Raw genomic sequence first — 25,634 nt, 5'->3', positions numbered from 1 at the left:
TTCCATTCTAAATGAAAGCTTTGCTGGATAGAGCAGTCTTGGTTGTAGGTCTTTGGATTTCATGACTTGGAATACTTCTTTCCAGCCTCTTATTGCCTATAAGATCTCTTTTGAGAAATCCGCTGACAGTCTGATGGGTACTCCTTTGTAGGTGACTGTCCCCTTATCCCTTGCTCTTCTAGGATTCTCTCCTTCATTTTAATCTTGGCTAATGTAATTGTGATGTGCCTTGGTGTGTTCCTCCTTGGGTCCACCTTCTTTGGGCCTCTCTGAGCTTCCTGGATTTCTTTGAAGTCTATTTCCTTTGCCAGATTGGGGACGTTCTCCTTTATTATTTGTTCAAATAAGTTTTCCACTCGTGGCTGTTTCTTTTCCCCTTCTGGTACCCCTATAATTCGGATGTTGGAACGTTTAAAGATATCCTGTAGGTATCCTAAGCCTCTCCTCATTTTTTTGAATTCTTGTAACTCACTTTTTTCTGTTTGGTCGTTTCTTCCTTCCTTCTGGTCCACCCCTTGATTTGAGTCCCAGTTTCCTTTTAATCACTATTGGTTTCCTGTGCATTTCCCTTCATTTCAATTAGTTTAGCCTTCATATGTTCCTCTAATTTGTGGCTAAAATCAACCAGTTCTGTGAGCATCCTGATCGCCAGTGTTTTGAATTGTGCATCTGAGAGGTTTGCTATTTCCTGGTCACTTAGAGTTATTGGCTCTGGGGCTTTGAGTTCTTCTTGAGCCATGTTTTGGACTATTCGTGCCTGTTATGTGTGAGGAACAGAGCCTTAGGTGTTCACCAGGGTAGGGCCACTCAGTCCCTGGGTTGTGGTGCTGTATGTGGGGGCGGGGCCAAAGGAAAGCAATGGTGGCCCTCTCTGCAGCCTCCCGCCGCCACCCCCAGGGCTGCAAGGTCCTCCCACTGCGAACGAATGTGCAAACGAATGTGCAACCTTGGTCAACCCGCTGCTCCTGGGTTCGCTGCTGGGGGCTGCGTGGTCCATCTCACTGCTCACTCCCCTGCTGGTTTATCTGCGCGCGAATGTGTGACCACAGCCAGACCGCCGCCCTGTGCCCCGCGCCCCGCGCCCTCACTGGGTCCACCCAACTCAGGGCTGCCTGGGCGCCTGCGGTCAGGGGATCCTTCCTGCCCAACCCTGCTCTGCTGCTGGCTCCGCCCCTCTTACCGTCCCCGTTGAACGGTTCGTTGTTGTCGGACTTCCGTATAATTCAATTTTCTATTCTTTGGCTGTGTCTTTGTTCTCCAGACCTTTGTTGTATTCAAACTTGGTTGTGGGAGAAGGCACAGTGTTTCCACCTATGCCTCCATCTTGGCGGAAGTCATGAATTTTAAATACTATATACATCCATTCTTTCACAATATCACCATTCTGTCAGAAACTACCTCATGCACCCTCCTGGTAACTACACACTCCCTCTCCCCACTGTGACTACTAACCTGAGTTCCATCACTACATGTTCTCATTTTTGAAATATATGAAATACCTATGGAATTATATATATATGTATATACTCTTTTTGGAGCTTTTTATGTAAAACATTGTTTGAGAGAGTCACCTACGTTGTGACGTATAGCAGTAGTTTATTCACTTTATTGCTGCATAGCAATCCGCTTTGTGGTACTTCACAAACTGTTTATTCGTCTGCTGTGGATAGGCATTTGGAACACTTCCAGTCAGTTTAAGGCCACTGGGAATAACACTGCTATAAACTTTTCTGTGTGTGTTTTTTGGTGCCCATGTAAATGCATTTTTGTTTTGTATTTATCAAGACTGGATTGCTGGGAAGTGGAGTGCATAAGTTCAACTTTAGTAGGTAGGTCCTTACAACGAGTTTTCCTAAGCAGTGTATCAATTTATACTCCTGTCATGAGTTGATGTGTGTTTCAGTTTCTCTACATACTTGTCAGCACTTGGGATTGTCAAACTTTTCAATTTTAGCCATTATGGTGGATATATATATATAGTGGTATTTCATTGTGGTTTCAGTTTTCCTTAGTAACTGATGATTATGTGCCTTTTTAGTATGTTTTTTTGTTATTTTTATTTCATCTTTTGTAGTCCCTATTCAAGTTCATTTCCTTTTTTTAAAATTGAATTGTCTATCTTTTTCTTAATGATATGTAGGAATTTTCTTTTTTAATATAAATATTTTAACAAGTCACATGTACTTAAAATAGCTTTTCCTATTCTGAGGTTTGACATTTGACTGTCTTTTGATGAACAGATATTACTTTTAATGTAATCCAATTTCTCTGCCTCTTCCTTTATGGTTATTTTTCTCTGTGCCTGCTTAAGAAACTTTTGCCTTCCCCAAGGCCGTGAAGCTTTTCTCCTAATTTTCAGAAACCCTTTTGTTTTGCGTTTTATCTTTGGGTAAATGAATTCACCTGAGGTTGATTTTTATCTATGGCATAAAGAGGAGATCCATGTTTATTTTATTTTTACACGTGTACAATGAACCCAGCATTACTTCTTGAAAAATCTCTTCTTATCCACTGTTTTGAAATGTCAGCCTTGTTGTAAATCAGGTGATGGTTTATATGTGGGTCTCTCTCTGCTTTTTAGCCCCTTTTATTGTTCAGTTGGCCTGTTCTTACACTGAAGCCACACTGACTTAATTAATATAGCTTAATAATGTCTTGATATCCAGTGTATGTCCTCCAGCTATCTTCTTATTTAAGAATAGCTTCGTTATTCTTAGCCATTTGCTTACTATATACATTTTAAAATTATCTTTTGATTTTGATTGGGATTTTGATTGGGACTGCATTAAGTGTCTAGTCCAAATTAATGTCTTTAGAATGTTGCTTATTTCCATTCATTAACAGGCTATCTCACTTCATGTATTTAGATCTTTCATTTCTGTTAGTGCTTTGTATTACTCTATGTTCTAAAGGTATTATACATCTTTATTGAGATATATTTATAGTATTTAAAGTTATTTAATACTATTACAAATGACATCTTTTAAAAACATCATTTCCAGTGGTTTGTAGTGGGTGTATACAATCAATTTTTATATATTGACCTTATATCCAGTAATTTTGCTAAATACACTTATTTAGTCTAATAGCTCCATGTAGGTTATTATGGATTTTCCATGTATGCAATCAAATTGCCAGCAAAACAGTGTTTACTTTTTCCTTTGTAATAATTGTGTCTTTTATTTCATTTTCTTGCATGTCGCATTGGCCAAGACCTCTCATATAATGGGGAATAGAAGTGGTTGTAGTGAGCATCCTTGTCTCGTCCCGGATCTCAGTGGGAAAGTTTTCAAAGTGTGACTCTTACATATTATGGTTACTGTGTTTTATACATATCCTTGATCAGGTTAAGCAGTTCTCTTACATTGAAAATTTACTAATATTTTCATGAACACATGTTGAACTTGACCAAATGGATGTCCGGCTCACCTCTTTTTTCCTCCTTTTCTCTTGGATCTTGGTCCCATATGTACGCATTGCCTAGCGAGCACTCTTTTTAGAACTTTATCGAGCTTTTCTAGTCCTTGAGCGTTGTTCTGTCGTAAGTTAGACCCTCATTGTAGGAAGTGGTAGATTCTAATTATACTATATTTGTCTTCCATCTATATAATATGAGTAAAACTATAACAAAAGACCCTCAGACCTATTCAGTTGTTCTTTTTTCTTTACTTATATTGCCTTTGCCTGGTGAGCTTTATGAATATATTTTTCACTGTTGTCTGCTGTCTCCCGCAGAGGAAGAGCCTGCTGTTGCTGCTACAAGTGCGTGCCTCATGGATCGTAGAAGAGATGCACTGGTATTTAAATGCCTAGGTTTAGCGGAAAAAGATACTGTTTTTATCTGTTCTTTTAAAAATGAAGACAGAAAACAACAAAATTCCAAGGAATGAAACTGACATGCTTTTTTGAAAAAGCCAAGAGGAGCGCCTTGGGTCCCCTGGGAACGCGTCATCCTCTTGGTCTCTTAGTCAGGCCCACCTTGTGTATAAGTACAAAGCTTCTCTGTCCCTCCTACCTCTTCTCTAGCAGCCGGGCAAGCTTTCATGTAAAAGGAAAGAAGGATAGAATGAAAGAACTGATAGTTCTGCAGTCCCTAGAGTCGGTAGTACTGGTAGTATGGGACAGCATAATCTTAGAACCCATACTTACAAAAATGCAAGTTCTCTCACGTGAGAGGAGAAGCATTTAGGATCTCAAGATCCACATTCTAATTGTGGTGCTGTTACTAACTAGCAAGATTACGTTAGAATGTCACTCCATCTCTCCAGGCCTCAGTGTTATCCTCTAAAAAATTAAGTGATTGGGCTTGTTCAGGAAACACAAAATAATTTTTTAAACATATTTATGCCTTCATTTTCACAGAACCTTTTTTTTAAAGATTTTATTTATTCATCTTTAGAGGGGACGGGAAGGAGAGAGGGAGAGAAATATCAATGTAGGGTTGCCTCTTGTGAGTCCCCTGCTGGGAACTGGCCTGCAACCCAGGCATGTGCCCTGACTGGGAATCGAACCGTGATCGTGTGGTTCGCAGGTCTGCGCTCCATCCACTGAGCTACACCAGCCAGTACTCACAGAACCTTTTATGTAAAGGACGAAATAGTAAATATTTTGAGCTCTGTGGGCCATATGGTCTCTGTTACAACTACACAACTCTGCCGTTGTAGCATGAAAGNCTTTAGAGGGGACGGGAAGGAGAGAGGGAGAGAAATATCAATGTAGGGTTGCCTCTTGTGAGTCCCCTGCTGGGAACTGGCCTGCAACCCAGGCATGTGCCCTGACTGGGAATTGAACCGTGATCGTGTGGTTCGCAGGCCTGCGCTCAATCCACTGAGCTACACCAGCCAGGACTCACAGAACCTTTTATGTAAAGGATGAAATGGTAAATATTTTGAGCTCTGTGGGCCATATGGTGTCTGTTACAACTACACAACTCTGCCGTTGTAGCATGAAAGCAGTCATAGACAGTGAGCAAACAAATGGGGGTTTATTTATAAAACTTTGGACACAGAAATTTGACTTTTACTCAGTTTTCATGTGTTATAAACAACTCTTCTTCTTTCAGCTCTTTCCAACAATTTAAAAATGTAAAGACATTCATAGCTCATAGGTCATACAGAAGCAGACAGCGGGCTAGGTTTGTCCCTCAGGCTCTAATTTACAACCTTGAACTAACGATGGTCGGGAGTGGCTTGGGAACTCACTCAAAAGCTTAGCTTTTGTTTGTCTGAGGAAGTCGTTATTTTTCCTTCACTTTTGAAGGATAATTTCACGAGATACAGAATTCTAGGCTTGTGGGGTTTTCCTTCAACATTTCAAGTATTTCACTCCACTTCCCCTATGGTTTCTTTCAAGATTTACTCTTTGTCTTTGATTTTCTGCGGTGTTTTCTTTCTTCCTTTTTTTAAAACCCTGATTGGTGTTTTCTGATCTTCCTGGGTCTGTGGTTTGGTGTGTACCGTTCACTTTCCAAAGCTGTTAGTCATTATTCCTTCGAATAAGTCTTTTACTGCTCTTTTTCTTCTTCTCCTGCTATTCCAATTACATTTAGGTTAGTCACATCTTTGATATTGTACCATAATCTTGGATGTTCTGTTCCATGTTTTAAAAATTCTTTTTCTCTCCTGTTTGTGGAGTTTATATTGAGCCTCATTAAAATTCACTGATTCCTTGGCCGTTTTGAGTCTACCAACGAGCATTCTTAATTGGTCAGTGTTTCTGACTTTTAGCATTTCCCTTTTTAAGGATTTCTTTAAAAAAAATGAGTTTCTGTCTCTCTGTTTTAATTACCATCTACTTTTCCCATTATAGCTTTTAACATATTTAATCATAGTTATTTTGGATTTGTTTCTTTTTGTTTTAAAATCTTCACCTAAGGATATGTTTATTGATTGAGAGCGAGGGAGAGGAGGAGAAAGAGAAAGAAAAATCAGTGTGTGAGAGAGACATTGATCTGAGAGAAACATCAGTCAGTCGCCTTCCATATGCATTCTCACCAGGGACTAGGAATCGAACCCGAAACCTAGGTATGTGTCCTGACTAGGAATCAAACCCACAGCCGTTTAGTGTATGGGACGAGGCTCAGACAAACCAAGCCACCTGGCTACTGAATTTCCTTTCTGATAATTTCAACACCTGTGTCATATCTGGTTCTGATGACTGTGTAAAAGCCAAACATGATGTTTCAGATAACATGAGCTGAGATAACTAGGCCGTTAGTGTGGGCTTTTATTTAATTTGGCTAGGAGTTGGGCTGTGTTTAATGTTTGCTGTAGCTGTAGGTGCCAGAAGCTTAAAATTCCCGTTTTTGTCTCCTCGCTTGACTTTGGTTTCCTAAAGACTCCTCAGAGAGTTTGCGTTTCGGAGGTCTTTTTGCTGTAATTCAGTGCGTTATGCTAGTGTCCCATTGGTGTGGTGGTGGGGGGGGTGAGGAAGGAGAATTGTGTTATAACCTTCCAATCAAGAGCAAAAGTGCAGCAACTTTCTACAGTAAAACACTTCCTCCACTGTGATAGCAGGCAAGACCAAGAATAGGGGGGTTTAGGTAAGGGTGTCCCAGGACTTGCCTTCTGCTGGCTCCCGTTTTGTCGGTGAGGTATGAAGTGACCCCGTTAACTGAGACTGTGTGCAAAGTTTGAATAAGCAGAAGATGTGAGAGAACCAGTTCAGAAAACGAGATCAAACTTGGTAGGAAAACATTTTAGATTTGGTGGGCAGTATTGACGAACTCATTTAAAGTCTGCGCTCATGAATTTAAAATGCCACTAGTCAGCCTGGTCGTGTGATTTCCTTCTTACCCCCACCCCACCCCACCCTACCCACCTCGAAGTGTTCAGCTGCTTGGATGTGAACTTGGATGCTCAGGTCCTGCGTGGACACCGTACGGTTCCATCAGTGCCGGAGGTCTGCCAGGAGATGTGCCACAGACGGGGGCCGGTGAGGGAGGGAGGGCGTGACTATAATGAGCCGGCGAGAGAAGAAAAAAATTGGAGAAGTTGTAGGTTGCCTGTCTACCTTTGAAGCGTGTTCGCAGTGCATGTAGAGGAACTGAGCTGTGAATTGGGGCTGGGGGTAGGGTAGGCGGCCTGAGGTGGGACAGGCACTGGGGATGATAAGGTTCGACACATGGCCATGTGACACAGTGGCTGGGGAGGGGCCATGAAGGAAAAGGGTTCAGGCAAGGAAATAAAAAGGGTGGAGAAACCAGGCTTTGTTAGATCTTTGATTCTGATGTTACAGCTCCTGAGGGGTAAGGCGTAGAGTAAGGGGTAGAGGAAACCTCGGAGGGGTTTGACTAAGGGGTAGAGTAAACCTCTGAGAACCAGCACTTAGAACCCTGTCTTCAGGGAATGAAAGGGCAAAGTAGGAGGGAGGTGGGACACAGCAGTGACCCTGGGTAGGAAGGGGCGTAGCCGGGTGATCTGAGTGTCACAAGAGCAGGGATCTCGGTAGAAGGATGGGAGGGAACTACTTTAAAATAACAGTGGACAGCTGGGAGGATGCTTTACTTTCCTTCCTAGTCTTGAGAAACATGGGGTGAGAACAAAGGTCCGCAGGGGGGATGAGTTTGGGTAAAGCCAGTTTTCCATGAAGGTCACCGAAGGTCAAGGTTCAGAGAGAAGGTAGAAGGCCATAGTAGGCATACTGTATACAGAAGAAGAGTTCAAGGTCGGTGGGGAGTTGGCAGGGTCTGAGGGTGTCCAGAGCAGTGTGGAGTTCAGAGCCCTGGTAAGAGGAGATGCCTAGGTGGACCTGAACTTCAAGCAGCCACTGTGTTCACAGGACTGGGACGCATATCACAAGGCCAAGCACATCCTGCTATGTGAAGAACTTTCTCCTTCTCACCCCCAGCTTAATTTTTAGGATTACTGTTTAATATCGCGAATGCAAAAATATTTTTCTTTGAAAGTGGCTTTGATAGATTAGTTTGTTTAGGCTGTCAAGCAGCTGTTGGCAACCCGGAGAGGATTGTGTTTATTTATATGTCTTAAGATAGTCTTGGTGTGGGAAAGTCAATTTCACCGATGCACTAGGAATTAGAAAGAAATTAGTAGGAGTTAGTAGAAAGGAATCAGTAGGTCCATGAAGTAGCTGAGGACCTACTGTGTAACAGTTGTACTATGCACCAGCAGTACCGACTACTAAGTATTTTATATATATAGTATATAGGTGCTAAGCATTTTATGTTTAGTATATACTTAAATTTTGTGTAGTTACCCAAGTTTAAGTTCTTTATATAGATGATTTTACTGGAGACCAAGACCCACAAATCGCAAAGTCTGTGGGTGCTGCAGTCAGCCCCGAGTTTGAATTTTAGTTTCCTGACTGACAAGCTGTGTTACCCTGGGCAAGTTACCCATGTGCTGGAGCCTCAATTTCCTCACCTGTAGAGTAGGAATAATAACATCCACTTGCTACAGTTGCCGTGAAGCGCTGCCCGGGCGATTTTGACCTGCAGGCAAGGCTGAGAACCATCGATATAAATGAGCATAGCAGTAAGTTGCTCATGGTCACATAGCACTGAAGTAGATGGCCAGGACTGAGAGCCAGTTCTTCGATACCATGACACTTGCTTTATCCATTACATTGAATTTTTGCTTAAATGCAGTAGAAGTTAAGGGAGCCCCACCTCAGCATGGCTGCAACCTGGCACCGGAGGGAGGGATCAGGTGAAGAGAAGGCAGGCTCCACGGCATCTAGGTCAGTGGTTCCCAAAATTGCCTGTGCTTCCGAATCACCTGGGGAACATGTAAATCATAATTCTCTAGGGACCGCACTAGGCCAACTGGATTAGGATTTTCTGAGCACGGGAACCAGGAACATGGACCTTTAGAATCTCCCCCCGGGTGATTTTGAGGCTGCTGGTTTGGTTCAGGCCCTTGGATCAGCTTTTGGGAATTGCCGAGTTCTAACTGGAGTCCTGAGATGATAAAGCAATTATATCCCAGTAAAATACTGGGTGCCTGGCATTGCCACCAAAATTGGCCCCTGGGCGTTGAGCTTGGTCACCTTGCTTTAAGATCTTTGGTGTATTACCTGAAATAGTCTGTCATTAAACATCTGAACTTTGAATATATAGGAAATGTCAAGTTGGTAGTCTCTGCTATAACAGGAAGAGTTATTTGTTCTTTTATAGCTGTTTTCTTCCTCTTTCCCCTTTGACGTTCCTGTCCACTCAGATTAGAACTATATAAACAAGCTTGTACTATTGAGCTAGCACACGTATTGTAAATTTTTCTTCTGAAGAGCTTAACATTGCCAGTGTCAGAAAAAAAAAAGCCATTGAGTTTTAATAGGCTGAGGCAAACAATGTGAATTTGATGTATAGGGGGAAGAGGAAATAACATCAACAGAATTCTTATTTGGCAGCATAACTATTCAGGCTATATTACAGTCAGCACTTGATTTTCTCTCCTCCAAGATAGTTCCCTGAAAAGAGTTTGGAGGGCTGGGCACTAAAAGCCGTAGGAGTGACATCTTAAGGCTTTTAGCTGCATGTGACACTGGTTTTAATGGCATTGCAGTAAAATTATAGTGGCCTACCTCTTAGTTGAACATCAGGATTACCTGAGGAGCTTACCTGTTGGCTTTATCTCTCATACACCCAGTCAGAATACCTGAGGGTGGGGGAAGGGCTTCTCCAGCGACTCTGGTGCAGGTGGCCCGAGAATTTCACCTGGCCAAACACTGGCATAGAGTAAGACTGCTGGTCCATTTCTACATTTGTTTTTTGCTAAAGAATTTATATGGCTTATTTTATTATCTCTTCAAAAGCAACCCTGCAAAGTAGAGGGTTCTCCTCTTCCAGGTGAAGAGCTGGAAGTTTATGCTTGGTGTGGCCTTGGTATGACCAGAGCCAAGATGCAGTTCCTGGTTCGATTGCAAAGTCCCTTCCTTTTCCACATCGTTAGGTCTTTCCTACCTGCTGTGTTCAGCATTGCTGTCTGCTGGGCCCTAGGCTTTGATTGCTGTAGAGAGGCTGTCAGTACAAAGGAAAACACCTGGCATTTGTCAGAACTGTGAGCCACAAATGCAGTAGAAGTTTGGAGTAAATTGCAGTCCCAACTTTCAAAAGATTTGTTAATCAGAGCTTGAGTCAGAGATGCTCAATTGTTCTGTTATTCAAAGGGTCTCGCCTCACTGCACTTCCCACTGTCCCACTGTCCCACATATTCCTTGTCACTAACTTGCTCACGGGTTCCGAAAGTGAATTCCTGAGCTCAGAGCTGAGCCATATCAATAAACCCTGGGGAAGACCTTCGTGTGCGATTCCATACGTAGGTCTTTGTGGAGAAAGAGCCCTCTTTGTTGGGCCGTTCTAATGCCTTAGTGTCTTGGTGAGTGTTGCACAAGGAATATGCTTGCATCTTGGTATAGAATCTTATCAGTTCCATCATTAATTCAAAAATATTTGAATACCAACTGTGTTCCTGGCCCTGTTCTAGGTGCCAGCAATAGAGGGTGACAGCAAAGATTCTGCCCAGGCAGGACTGGCTTGCTCGTGGAGGAGACGCCAGCAAAGTCATGAATTCAGAGGGGCGGGAATCCATGCTATTTCGCTCCCATTTGGCTGTTCTCCTATTTAATGTCCTTGAGATCAGATCATTCCCATTTTTTTCCTGAGTGTCCACTTCTGGGTCTTCAGATGTCCACGCCTGTGTTGTCACCTAGGCTCAAGTGTCCTCTTCTGCCTCCACCAGACCCATGTTGGTCCTTCTCCCCTGATCTCAGTTGCGCCCCCCCCCGCCCCCCCGCTCCTGTTCTGTGTTATGATAACCGAACACCACACATTACAATGTACTGCTTTTGTGGACATGTCTGTCACCCTCCTGGACTCTGAACACTTTGATGAGAGCATCTGTGTTGGATTTATCTTTACTTCTCCAGGACCTAGCATGGAGCCTTGCAAGGGGATGCTCTGTTTGCTCCAAGAATAAGTATTGAGTCCTATGGCACCTAGTGGTGGGTGGTGGTATTACATGAGTTGCTTCTAGGGGAGGAATGCTGAGTCTGGGTGGGAAAGCTTAACCCCAGTTCTGTGATTTTTTGTGAAGTTCTTCAGGAGCACTGTCATGAATAGAGGTGTTGGGCTAGGATATAGGCAGCAATGATGGAAGAGAGATGATGTGGAATATTCTGGCGAGTCTTTGAAGGAAATTTAGAAGTTTGAAGTCCTGAGCTCTAGGTCAGAACTGGAGGGAAAACTAGTGGTGGTGGGTTTTATAGCGAACATCGAGTTGGGGCGCAGGCAAGCTGTGGCTTGACTTGGTTTCAGCATCTATTTAGCTGCCAATCAGGTGGGGGAACCAGGCCCCCTGGTCCAGAAGGTCCAGAAGGCTTTCTACTATGCTGGGTCCAAGGTTTGTGATGGATAAGGAAACCAAGGAACAGAGAGGGGAAGTCACTGACCCGGGATCACTTGCCCCGTAAGCCATTGAGCCGGGGTCCAGACCCAGATCTGCCTGAGGGCAGAGGCCAACTTGCAACCACCAAACGCTTGTCTCTTCCTGGAGGAGGTGAAATGCACATCTTAACACATTTTCAGTTTTCCTCTTTTAGCCGTACACCATTATAGGAAAAGAATATTGACATGTTTCCTTTCCATTGAAATGTAGTTGTGTGTTTTCAGAAAAACACTCATGTTCTTTAGTCATTGAAACGGAAGTCCCTGAATTATTTACTATGTGTATATACATGTAGGATACATAAATAACATGAAGGTTTTGTTTTTCTCTACCACGAAATTTAAAATATTCCTATTTCTATGGTACGTCATCTTAAAAATAAATATTTTATAATATATTGTAATGAATGAAAATCTATTCTTTTAATTTCATGGACACCAGCTTTGTTGTTAGTGAATTTATTCAGAGCATCTTTACCTTTGTAGGTTTTGCATCCCATTCTCCCTAACAACTGCTGACGTAGGGTTAGAGAGTGTTTTAGAAATGATTCTGGACTCAGAAAAAGTAAGTGACTTGCTTGAGTTTCAAAGTGAGTTGATGGAGGAATCGAAAAGAGAAGCTTTTCCACTGCGTACTAGACTCACTGAAATTCCTGGCTGCGTTCACTAGCAGTCTAAAGTCCAGACCCCAGGATGTCAGCCTGCTTTACACACAGACACGCCCCTGTTGGGGGGCAGGGAGCAGAGTCGGGCACAGGCAAAGGGAGCACTGACATGGTTGTTTCTAGGTCACCTCCAACCTTGCTGTTCTAACACAGTTTTCTGGGTGGAAGATAATATACTCATTAAAGGGGAAGTGTTCATTTTAAAATAAAGCAATAGGAGCTCAAAATGCCTCTGCTACTAGACAAATGAGCATACATAAGTGAACTCAAGTTTGGTTTTTCACGCACGATCATATTCTATTTAAGGCAAAGGAGTGGGTAAATAAGTAGTTATTTATGAATAAAACAGTGTGTTCTTCATTTAACTTTAAAAGCCACTGATTAGAATAGTAATCACTATATTCATAGAGTTACTAATATCACCATGAGTAGAGATAATAGAATGATGCTCTTTACCGCTTCATGTAATCTAGCTTTTAAAATGCACCCTAATTCATAAATGATGAAGAAAGCAAACAGCAGTATACAAATGGGATACTTTGGGTAATTAAATACATTACAGAGTCCCATCTCTTCCTCATTATTTGCCCAAACTAATTTTGTATGGAATGACCTTTGGTACCAACTTATTTTATAATAAAATGTTTCCTGAGTTTTTAAAAAAAAATTGTTATGGCCTTTTCTGTCAAGTACAGTATTTATAAAAGTTTCTTTGATGAAAAGCCTGTGAATTTTGTGCAAATAAGCCAAGCAGATTCTTAGATTAGTGATAACATTTGTATAGGACTTTTATAGCTTTATATGATACTTTTACATTCAGTTTATTTAACTCTTACCTGTGAGTAGTCAGTAAAATTCACAATTTACCGATGAAAGCGATGCAGAGAATGGTGCCTTGGCGTGGTTCTGGGTACACAGCAAGTGTTCAACATATGTATTTTAAAATAAAATTAATATAGGGAAGACATTTTTTGGACTATAAGATCTACCCCCCCCACCAATATGGGAAGAATGATGGTTGTTAATGCTGCTATTGAGTTCTGTTTACATTTACATTGGTGAAATATTATGCTATTTATGTTATTAAACATTTGACTACATTTTTTACTTCCAATTTTTTGTCCTGTTTTCCTCCTCTAAAACCTAGGTGTGTCTTATTGTCCAAATAATATGGTAACTTGCTTGAGCTCACCCAGCAAATAAATAAATATATTGTCATACCAAGAAATGAACTGGCTTCCTTACTTGAAAATTCCATATGTTCTCATTGCCTCACTGCTATCTTTTCAGGCATTTTAAAAGGTCTAATTAAAGAGAATCATTTTTCTTAATTGAGGTGAAACTCACAAATGCCTGAGTTTTTATTTGGAATTGTAGCAGCCTCTCTCTCCTCATGACTGCCTTTATCATAGCCCATGCCCTGTATTCATAACAGTGCTCATAAAATTAACCTTTTTTATCTCATTTTTTTATACTTTTAAAAAAATTTTTTTAAATTTAATTCTTATTCAAGTACAGTTTTCTGTTTTATATTCCCTGCCCTGCCCCCCCCCAGTGCTCCCCACCTCCCTCCCATTTCCTCCCCCCACCTTAATTATTGTCCATGTGTCCTTTATACTTATTCATGTGAGTCCCTCCCCTTTTCCCCTATGATTCTCTCCCCTCTCCTCTCTGGACTCTGTCAGCTTGCTCCGTATTTGAGTGTCATTGGTCATATTTTACTTGATTGTTTGTTTTGTTGTTTAGATTCCTGTTAAAGGTGAGATCATATGGTATTTGTCTTTCACTGCCTGGCTTATTTCGCTCAACATAATGTTCTCTAGTTCCATCCATGATGTTGCAAAAGGTAGGAGCTCCTTCTTCCTTTCTACAGCATAGAATTCCATTGTGTAAATGTACCATAGTTTTTTGATCCAGTCATTTACTGATGGGCATCTAGGTTGCCTCCAACTCTTGGCTATCGTGAATTGTGCTGCTATGAACATCGGGGTGCAGAGGTTCTTTTGGATTGGTGTTTCAGGGTTCTTAGGATATACTCCTAATAGTGGAATTGCTGGGTCAAAAGGCACGTTCATTTTTAGTTTTCTTACAAAATTCCATACTGTTTTCCATAGTGGTTGTACCAGTCTGTAATCCCACCAACAGTGAGCTAAGGTCCCCTTTTCCCCACAACCTCTCCAGCACTTGTTGTTTGTTTCTTTGTTTATCATAGCCATTCTGACTGGTGTAAAGTGTATCTCATTGTGGTTTTAATTTGCATCTCTCTGATAGCTAGCGATATCGAGCATCTTTTCATGTGTCTCTGGATCCTCTGCATGTCCTCCTTGGAGAAATGTCTGTTCAAGTCCTTTGCCCATAAAATTAACCATTTTAAATCATACATTTCAGAGCACTTAGCACGTTCACAGTGTCCTCTGTAGCCATCGCCTCTATCGAGTTGAAAAATGTTTTGATCATCCGCAAAGAAGACCCCATATCCATTACGCAGTCTCCCCAATGTCTTCTCTCCCCAGCTGCCTGTAGCTACAAATCTGCTCTCTGTCTCTACCGATTTCCCTAGCCTAGATATTTCATGTCAGTGGGATCCTACAATGTGTCCCTGTCTTAGTCCATTCAGGCTGCTGTAATGGAATACCATGGACTGGGCGTCTTGTAAACAACAGAAATTAATTTCTCACTATTCTAGCGGCTGGAATGTTCAAGACCAAGATTTGGGCAGATTTGGTACCTTGTAAGGGCCTGCTTCCTGGTTCCTAAATGGCTTGCTTACTCATAGAACATCTCTCTGGGATCTCTTTTATAAGGGCACTAATCACTTCCCAAAGCTTCTACTTCCTGATGCCATTACATTAGGGGTTAGGATTTCAACATGTGAATTTTGAGCGGACATAAGCATTCGGTCAATTGCAATGATCTTTTGTCTCTAGCCCCTTTTATTTAGCACAGTGCTTTCAAGATTAACCTATGTTGTAGTGTGGATCAGTGATTTATGATTTTTTGTGGCCGAATTGTATTCCATTGTAGGGATAGCCCGTATTGTGTTTATCCATTCATCAGTTGGACATTGAGTTATTGCCACATTTTGGCAATTGCGAATGGTGCTGTTGTGAGCAGTCATGTTCAAGTATTTGTTCGAGTACCTAGTTTCAGTTCTTAGGAGTGGAATTGCCGGGTTATGTGATAGTTCTGTTTAACTCTGTGAGGAACCACCAAAGGTTTCCCATTTCCTATCAGTAATGTACAAGGGCACTGATTTACCCATGTCTTTTCCAGTGCTTGTTATTTGAGGTTTTGCTTTTATTACTATTACCTTCCTAGTGGGTATCAAGTGGGTATCTCCTTGTGGTTTCTATTTGCATTTCCCTGATAAAATATTCATATTTTAATGCATAGAATTAATCATAAGATGAGCTTTGCTAAAAAGTAAGACCAGCCTCAAAATGAGTGGGTTTTTTTGTTTTTGTCTTCAGGAGATTACCTAAAACTGGAGTGCACAATTCGGGCCTGGAAAATAAAGAACACGTTGCTTTGGGATTAGAAGGATGTATGTGGACAGTAAGACCACAATCATCCCCTATTTTTTAAATACTGTTTAATGAGGCAAAATAAGAAATCACATCACACTTTGTTTTCATGCCACTTGCCAAAAGATACTTAGATCTTTGCATGGCGGAGTTCCCTTTATATGATCTTGCATGTCTTAATGGCCTGTTCATTTATTTTTGCAGCGTGAGTGAAGACATCCAGGATGGCGCAGGGATCCGGGGATCAAAGAACAGCAGGGACTGCCGACCCGGAGGACAGCTCCCCACACATGATCGTCTACCGCAAGGTAAGGCACCGGGTTCAGTGCTCTCGTGCTGCCTGTGTGTGTGCGGGTCCTGTGTAGGGTTGGCTGACGGTTCACAGCTCAACGAACCCTTCTGCCCACGCTGCCCGGACTGATACGCGAATATCATGTTCTTCTTGTGTCCTCTGGTTTTTCAGTTCTAAAGTTCAAGGAAGTTGGTTTTATTCATACTCGGTATTGAATGCTTGGAAAAACATTATGTGATTTATTTTCTTTAAATTCAAAGATCACCTAAGCAATACAGAGGGAGATGTATTCTCCTTCGGTATAAAGGCCTTACTGTAGCCTTTATTAACTGAATGTTCTTCAAGCTCAAACTATGTGTAAGAACTGGTCTAGGTGCTATGGGAGATACAGAGCTATGTTTGTATGAAATGTTTACGGTTGGTGAGAGATATAAGATATACGCAGATAACTGTAATAGAGCCTAAGTGTTCATTTACAAAACAGAAGTTCAGGTAGATTGTTATGTAGTCTTAGAGGAGGGAAGGATTGCTTCCAGCCTCGGAAGTCAGGGACAGGCTTGTGGCGGAGTGGTCTTTGAACTCGGTTTTAATGAATGGATAAGATTGCTTATGTGGAAAGAACATTCCAGGTGGAGAGATGCGTTCTGCAAACGCAAAGGGCTGGAGAAAATGAACAGCAACCAGAACTGGTTAGCTTGTGTGTAGGATGGATTACTAGAAGTAAATGGAGGTAGGATTCTGGGAAGAGAGGCTGGATGGAGCCAGATTTTAGAATGTGAAATCACAGGGAATTTAATCATGGAGAATTTTTATGCTGGGAGTTGTAAAATCAACATCTCTTTGGGATTATGAATCTTGCCCCCTTGCGGCAAATGCATTGTTACCAGGGTCGATTGGAAGCTCTGGGAGAGAGAGTTCTGTGCCTGTGAGAAAGGTAAGGAGGACACTGACCTAGCAGGGGACATGCCCTGCAGAATTGAGCAGGACTGAGCAGAGGGACCAAAGAGTCTGCATCAAAAATGACTTGGAAACCAAATGGATACTGCATTAGGAAGCAAATAGAGAATCAGAGATGACTGGGTTTTTTGACCTTGGGTTATAAAAGACATTGATGTTAGTAATTCCAATAGAGACATTTGGAAGAATACATTTTAAAGGAAGGAAATATGGCACACAGCTTTTATTTGTGCACATACCGAATTTAAGGAAATAACTGTGTCTTCTTATATAACTTTTCGATGTTTGGCTGTGAAAATTTAAACTATTACATATGAAGGAAAATGAATTAATATTCATTCATTTTACTAAATATTTGAGTTGTCTGCTGGGCTCTGTGTATTCTGCGTGACTCTGTGTTGATCTCTGTTTATCCTATGTTCAATGTTGAACTAGATATTTCCGGATGATCAGTATGATGAATTTTCTCTTTTCTACATAAAAATAGAACTCTCAAACTATTTCTGCTTTGAGTATCAAATTCCTTAATTCTTTGCTTTGCAAGAGAATGCTTTGATGATCTGTTTCTAAAAGAGATGCTTATTAAGTTGTGGTAAAGAAAAAAATAGTTTAATGGGGCTAGCTAATTAGTGAGTCATACAGAATAATAGAACGATTTTTGTTCACCATGACCTTCCTAATCCACCTCAGACTGGGACACCCTAAGCCTGGCCTGCAGAAACACGGGGCTTGGAGTTAGACCAGGGGTAAAGCTGCAACTTTGCCGCTTCTACCGGTGTGACCTTGAGTCACTTGTTCAACTTCTGTCAGCCTCGGTTTCTTCATTTATTAAAGAAGAACTATGACTCAGGAGGAGGCATAGTGCCTGTGGGATATTGTAAAGATTTTTAAAAAGATTTTATTTATTTATCTTTAGAGGGGAAGGGAAGGAGTGAGGGAGAGAAACATCAATGTATAGTTGCCTCTCATGTGTCCCCTGCTGGGAACTGGCCTGCAACCCAGGCATGTGCCCTGACTGGGAATCGAACCATGATCCTTTGGTTCGAAGGTCCATGCTCAATCCACTGGGCTACACCAGCCAGGGTGAAGATTCATTTAGATCAAGTAAATAAGGCATCTTAGCTCCTTCATGGCCTGGAGGTGGTCCACAATGAATGCTGCTGCTTCTTTTATCTCTAGGGCTTGTAGAGACAGTGACACTGGTGACGAAAGACATTACAAAATATATAAATGTTGATGCTGTTAACAAGTGGACTAAAGTATGTTGGTACAGTGAGTTGCTTTTTTAAAACACAGGAAAACATTACAAATATATTTCATTTATTTAGGAGACTACAAATCACTGTGTTATTAAAGGTTGATAGGAAATGTAAAGGTCATACAATTCAAACACCCTTCCCCTGGAATCTTTGCTGTTATGTTGAAGGGGAAACTTTCTACAAGTTTGTGGGAACTTGATTTTATCTTTTTAGGCAGTATCAGGGAACTCTTTGTTGTTGTTGTTTAATTGAAAAACAAAGTTGTGAATTGCTATAGTTCTTTAGAGAAATGACCACTGGTCATTTGTCTTTTAATTTGGAAATGTATTTTCTCAATGACAAATTTGTGGACAGGGGTATGTGTGTGTTTGTTACTTGACATATTAGTTAATTGCTATAAAAGGGATATTGGGTGTGTTCAGTCTATTAGAAAGAGAGAAGACACACTCATTGCCCAGTGTGGGTCCAGGACCGGGAATCATTTAAACCTAGGCCAGCTGACTTGCTTAAGCCGTAGTTGTGTCGGCAACAGACTATTGCCCTAGTTTCCTCTGCTCTCAGAGCTGCAGCGTAGCCGTTGGCTATGGCCAACACGTACCTGCTGCAGGACCCGATCCTCAAGGTGCAGCTGAAGATCGATCCTTGAAACCACAGTCGATGCGAAACATTTTCTGTGGACATCCTCTGTGTAGCAATTTATTCAAGGTTGTGGCTATAAAACCAGACCTTTACTTGGAGGTCTGCAACGGAAAAATTTACATGTAAAGCACTGTGTAAATAGTGATTTCATTTTTGATTTCTTTCTCTTGTTTGTTGTTTCCTTCTCTTGTCAGGCATTTCCAGTGTGAAATATTTGCTTGGGCTACGCTGTGTTGGTTTAGATGCTGACATTTTAAAAGCCAAATCTAGAAAAATGGAGCTTTTGGATAGACTTCCAAGTAATAAACAGGATGATTATGTCCATAATATTGTTGTGACTTTTAAATGCCATTTAGGGTGATAACCTTCTGACATATGATGAGTAATGATGGGTGTACTTCCTAAGCTCACACATTTCAGAAAACTTTTCATTTTCTTTTTATGTTTTCTATGTCATTAGTTGTAAGAAGTTGTACTTTCCCAAGGCATGATTTATTTATTGACTTGAACAGACTTTTTAATTCAGTTTTTCATCCTTCATATCCATATTTCAGATTGGAGGTGTATATGAAAAATGTATTGGCACCATTAAAAATCTATTTAAAAGAAAAGCTTAATTATTCATTAAGTTGCCTAGACCTGTTAACTTTCTCTATATTCCTGGGTCCAAAAGATCCTTGGTCATTGAACTACTCAATGTAGAGATGATATTTGAACCTGGCTATATATCAGATAATTTACAAAAAATAAAAAAAAATGCTGATCCTTGAAGATATTTTTATTTGATAGATCTGAGCTGAGTCCTAAGAATCTGAGTTTTAAAATGTTGGCATCTCCGCAAAAATTTAAAACTTGAGCTATATTATGACCCAGTGATTTCACTTCTGGGAATAAATTCAAAGAAAGCCAAGACACTAATTCAAAAGAATATGTGTACCCTTATGTTCATTGCAGCACTATTTACAATTGCCAAGATATGGAAGCAGCCCAAGTGCCCACCAATAGATGAGTGGATCCAATGACTTTGGTACATTTACACAATGGAATACTAATTGGACATAAAGAGGAAAGAACTCTTACCCTTCGGGACAGTGTGGACTGACCTGGAGAAAATTTTGCTAAATAAAATAATTCAGTCAGAGATAGACAAGTGATTTCACTCATCTGTGGAATCTAATGAACAAAATAAACTAACAAACAAAATAGAAACAGACTCACAGAGAATAGAACGACAGCTGTCAGAGGGGAGGAGATTTGCAGGATTGGGTGAAAAAGGTGAAGGGGTTAAACAAACAAACAAAAAAACAATAACCAAACCTCATAGACACACAAAAAATAAATAAATAAAATGTTTTCAGGAGAATCTGATACCCAACTAAGTCTGAAACGCACTTATTTTGTCTTTGACAACATCCAGGTGGAATATGCATCACAAAGAAATAGGTAAGTTGATGTTTTGAAGTGGATTTTGGATTTCATAATTATTTGTACATCTCTTCAGATATAGAAGAACCAGACTCTTGTCATAGAGTTAAAATTAGGGATTTTAATGTGGGAGTTGGGGTGGGGGGTTGGGTTGGGCAGAGGAGAGCAACGGGGGGAAAATGGGGACATCTGTAATTGAACAACAATAAAAAAAATTTAAAACACACAAAAAATTAGGGATTTTAGTAGCTTCATCTTAAAGATTTTCTAGGTAAGACTCTCACGTTACAGGTGAGAAAACTACAGTATGGTGAGGACGAGTAACTTGCTTAAAGTTGCCGAGCAGTTTCCCAGTGATTATGTCCAGGTAGCCTGCGGCCTACCAGCTGCTCCCCCACCCACCCATTGAAATTTTTTTTTACCACCATAGTGTCAACCCAAAACAACCAGTACCACATTGTTGTGGCTCAGCAGACATTGGTGAAATTAAATACGTGGAAATACTCTGCAGCAGATCTTTGGTTTTTGTGCTTATTCTCGGAGAATTGACTTGGGTTAACGACTGAACATTTAATGCTTAAACCTTCATTCTTCTTGCTGGTACTCTTTTCCTGCATAAGGACTTTCTTTGATAGCTGGGAAAATTTTTTGAGTAGGTTACTTTCTGATTTTGTTTGGTTCCCCAGTGGTGTTAACAATGTCTCCTGACAAACTTCCAACTAGACTAGTAATTTGATTTGGTAGAACTCAGGGGTGTTAGATGGTAGGTGGACAGAGAAAATTGGAGCTTAATGTGACCCAGGCTTGGGTCAGGAGGTGGAAGGTGCCAGACAGGGAGCTGAGAGCTCTGGATATCTATCTGGTCCCAGCTCCCACGTCTGCTGGGCCTCTGCGTAGGGAACCTTCTGTTCTTGGTCTGCGTCTTATTTTGCCTTCTTCCTTTCCTCTTTCTTTTTCTCCTTCTCAATTATGCTACTTCTTACACACAGAAATAATGTATTCAGTGTTCATGTAGGTGGAAAGAAGCCTAATACAATGAACCCTGTGCACTTACCATTAAATGAATAAAATGTGACTTTGGCTTCATTTTCTCCTCCGTAAAGTGAGGGGCTTAGAGTAAATAAACAATGTGCACGTACCCTTCTGCAATGATTTCAGTTTTCATTCTGTAACTTTTTAATCTTTTAGAAGTTGATAACTTCCCTGGTGTCAAAACAATGTTGTGAGACTATGTGTATGTCTTTTGAACTTTTCCTTTGGAAAATATTTTAGACATTTCTAGGTAACCCGAATTGGATTAACATTAAACCCAGTGTAATCAGACATCAGAAGAAAAAAATTATAGTTGTAATAATTTAACACTCAACAGTGAAAGTCCCTTCTTGGCGGTGATGTGTTTGGTTTGCTAATTACATTTATTTATTTATTTTGCTAATTACATTTAATGTGTGTGTGTGGTTATCATGTTTCCGTACTGATTTTATGTTAGTGAACAGCAGCAATGTTTAAACAGCAGTGCTGGGTATTATCGGTAATATATGGTGTCATGGATGGATTAATTAAAAGTTTTACAGGAAGAAGGAAAAGCCAATATTCCTGGATATCAAAGGGATTGTTAAAAAGTGTGCTGTTGCTAGCTTCTGTTTATTAAGGCTTTTTCTGCTAGAATTTGGTTCTTACCTTTGTGCTGCTCTGGTACCCCAAGGTCACTTCCCCCTAATGATTCAGGACCCTGGAAGTCCTGGACAGAAAATGGGCTAGGCAAGGCATACTTCCAGAAAGCACATGTAGCACGATTTTGGTGACACAGGCAGTGGTATGCACCAAGAAGGAAAAAGTCTAGCTGGAAAGAGGCAAGGGTGGGGAGAAAGCTGGGAATAGGGTGTTATTCTGGAATTCGTAAAATGCAGTTGTAGAGGCCAGCACAGTTGAGTCAGGGAACCTGCAGATGCTGGTGCCCATGGCATGATGAGAATTAGAAACTAACCAGCAAATATGTATTATTATTTGTGTGTCAGACACTGGAAGATGCTAGGAATGCATGACGAGGGCTATTCCCTGAATGACCCCACAGGCCAGTGGGGCAGAGATGGGTAACCAGACAATTGCAGTGCCCAAAGAGGCCGGCTGGAAGGTCTGGGAGGAGATAGAAAAGTATGAGGTCCATACCTTTCTAGTTCCTTGTCACGTGTGCCTCTCCCTAGGGCAGCTCACAAGCAAGTTTTATCAGAATGGGCCAGCGAGAGGAGCCGGGTGCGGGGTGGGGGTGGGGAGTGCAGATTGGTAGTGGAAGTCTCACTATTTTGTAACCCGAGGTTGGACATAGCATCTCCTCCCTTCATTAGGAGCAAGTCCACCACTAGGGGAGGGTTCTGCAAGGACATGAGTACAGGAGGTGAGGATCTCTGTGGGCTGCTTAGAAGCCATGGACCACACAGCTGTGCTTCCTCATGTCAGAGCTTCCTGAGTTCTCCCCTATGGTTTTCCTAAACCTTTTAGATGGAAGGACCTTTATACTTGGTCCTTAATGAAATAATTCTTCCTTGAATTGTCCCGTATTATGTGTGCCCTCTGTTTACTGATAAGGCTGACTCATGCAGGTATCCCAAAAGCAAAGGGTAGCCATTGAGATTCTGTTTTTCTTCTTAAGGAAATTCTCCAGGAGAGGATTTGAAACAGGCAAACCGTACATTTAAGGTGCAGAATTGGCTTGTGGGGGGCGGGGGGCACGTAAGAGGAATGAGAGGATTGTAGGCAGAGGTTGGTTGAGTGATTTTACAGGGATTCAGGGGAGGAAAAAATGAAGCCCAAACCAGTGGCTGTGGTTAATGTACAATAGAAGGGGTGTGTTTGAGAGATGGTTAAAAGGCACTAAAATCAACAGAATTTGGTTACTGATAAGACATAGGGGGATCTGAAGGTCATGGGAAGGAATGAGGGAGAGTCATTTTACTAGGTTATACCTAGGAGCTGTTTGTTAAACGTCTCTTGGGACCAACGTGATTTGGAACCAGATTCTAACCGTAGGATTCAATCACCTGCCCCTCTCTTCCTTGAATGTAGATGAATCAAGAGTGTCACGGAAAGAGTGTGTAACTGGACCAGGGTATTTGGGTATTTACTGCGGCTGCACCACTAGTTCACTTTTAGCTGCGCACAAGTTGCTTCACGTTTGAAGGTTGAGTCCAGTTCTGCCATTTATGGAGTGAGAGGTCAGCTGGGCTGAGTGATCTCAGCAGTACTTCCAGTTTTAACGTTGTAGGTCTTTCATTAACTAAAGAAATGGACATTTTATTATCTGTTTATTTGTTCATAGCCTCCATGGCTTATTTGCTGTCTTTATGGTTTTAAATAATTAAGCAAAGTTTTAAAAACAGGTAACACAGTATGTTTAAAGCAAGTGCATTTTGGTCTTGACCATTTAGGGTTTTCTTTTATTCTTTTCTTTTTTTAATATCAAATTCTCAAGACAAACTTTAGAGAGTGTTCTGGGTAATTAATTTAATTTTTCAACCTGCATTTTAAGATTCCTTTCATTAAATATTTTGAAGGTTTTTTGTTGCCGTAGGGAAGAGTTGTTGTTTTCCTCTTCCCCAGGGATTAACCTGGCCAGAGGAAAAACGCCCCATCACATTATCCTGGTCGGCAGGACACAGGAGGACGGGCAAGTCCAAGACCAGTGGTATCAGTGTCCACAGATGAAAGGGATGCTATTTTTAGTGTGGGGGATAGCTCAGTGTGGTTTTGTGATGCATTTCCATGAGTGTAACTTTCTAATTTGAAAAGCCTTTGGTGTTTTAAGGCTTCATTTCCTTTTTTTTTCATTTCATGTCAGAGTCTAGGATTTTACATTTTGCCGACAGTTTATTACTCTAACTACTGACATTCCTGTGCCCTTACAGTATGGAGAACATGGAGGGCTGCAGAGTGAATTCCCCATTCTCAGTAGTTTGAGCAAGAAAAACGAAAAGCTAGTAGATATCAGTAACTGGACAATGGGTGTGTTAAAATCATTGGGGGGTAGGAGTATTATATTTTAAAAATCTGTTAGCTTGTTAATACAAATCAAAACTTGGAATGGACAAATTTTTTGGTAAGCATTTCTGCGTCTAAAAAGTTACTATGATAAGGGAATGAAGAAAATATACAAAGGTAGAAATACAGGTATAAATATTCATCCACTCCAAAAGAATGTTCATGCCTCTGTGGTGAATGACATACAAAGATGGAAATAAATTGAATATCTGTTGAAAGGGAATTAGCCAAATAATTGTGGTGGGATAGGATTCCTGTTTAAACGACCCCACAGGTAGGTTACTGGATCTCTGTGTTTGTAGACCTACTTGTCTTGAAAAGAAGATGGTTACTGACATCCTGATATATGATCGGATTGAATAAGACCCTGTAAGACTTTACCATTTTTGTTTATAAAATTTTGTTTTAGCCCTGACCAGTGTGGCTCAGTTGGTTGGGCATCATCCTGCAAAGTGAAAGGTCACTGGTTTGATTCCCAGTCAGGATAAATACCCGGGTCGTAGATTTGGTCCCTGGTCAGTGTGCGCACGAGAGGCAGCCGATTGAGGTTTCTCTCTCACGTTGAGGTTTCTCTCCCTCTCTCTCTCTCCCTCCCTTTCCCTCTCTCTAAAAATAAACAAATAAAGTCTTTATTTTTATTTGTTTTATTTACTAAATATAATGGTTATATGTATTTACTAAAATTATTGTTTCATTGCTCTTTGTTATTTTCTGAATCTCTGTGCTTCCATCTAGTATCATTTTCCTTTTGTCTGAAGAACTACAATAGCTTTAGTATTTTCTTTTTTAAAAAAAAATTTTTAAGATTTTATTTATTTTTAGACAGAGGGGAAGAGAAGGAGAAAGAGAGGGAGAGAAACATCTGTGTGTGGTTGCAGCTTACTCACCCCCTCCTGGGGACCTGGCCCGCAACCTAGGCATGTGCCCTGACTGGGAATCCAGCCAGCAACCTTTTGGTTCACAGGCTGGCACTCAATCCACTGAGCCACCCAGCCAGGGACCTTTAGTATTTTCTTTAGTGCAGGTCTAATGGAGATAAATTCTCTTGGTTTATGTTTGTCTAAAAACATCTTTGTTTCATCTTAATTTTTTGAAGTCTGTTTTTTCTAGATATAGCATTCTAGATTGCCCATTATTTTCTTTCCATACTTTTGTTTGTCTGTTTGTTTGTTTGTTTTTTCTTTTCTGTCAGCCATGCGGGGGCAGATCACCTTAATCTAATTAGGTACAAAGATTATGTGCAGCCAGATTTTAGTTCTTGTTAGGGCCAGTACGTTTCTAGATCACCTTTACTCTCCGAAGTGAGCTCTTCTGGTCCCAGCCAAAACCCTGGATGGTCACTCCATCTCCTTATTTTTGTCCCTTAAGTTCCATGAGTTGCAAAAAGAGCTGATCAGCTACTCAGCTGTGCCTTTTGCGTTGGATTTTGGTAATGCC

The 25,634-nt window shown here is 41.0% G+C and overlaps 1 protein-coding gene across 5 annotated transcripts in view; it reads left to right on the top strand.

Moving 5' to 3' along the window:
• RGS6 (regulator of G protein signaling 6) overlaps positions 1 to 25,634 on the top strand; it is a 478,446-nt gene that overhangs the window by 10,673 nt on the left and 442,139 nt on the right. For all 5 annotated transcript variants that reach the window (XM_037031645.1, XM_037031642.1, XM_037031641.1 and 2 more), the window contains exon 2: positions 15,795 to 15,898. In XM_037031645.1, coding sequence (XP_036887540.1) covers positions 15,815 to 15,898 — 84 coding nt within the window. In that variant the 5' untranslated portion in view covers positions 15,795 to 15,814. The remainder of the gene's footprint in view (positions 1 to 15,794; positions 15,899 to 25,634) is intronic.

This window comes from Sturnira hondurensis, unplaced genomic scaffold (assembly GCF_014824575.4).
Source record: "Sturnira hondurensis isolate 20B ecotype Veracruz unplaced genomic scaffold, ASM1482457v3 Scaffold0021143, whole genome shotgun sequence".
Taxonomy (NCBI): domain Eukaryota; kingdom Metazoa; phylum Chordata; class Mammalia; order Chiroptera; family Phyllostomidae; genus Sturnira; species Sturnira hondurensis.
This window is presented reverse-complemented; position numbering and strand designations above follow the sequence as displayed.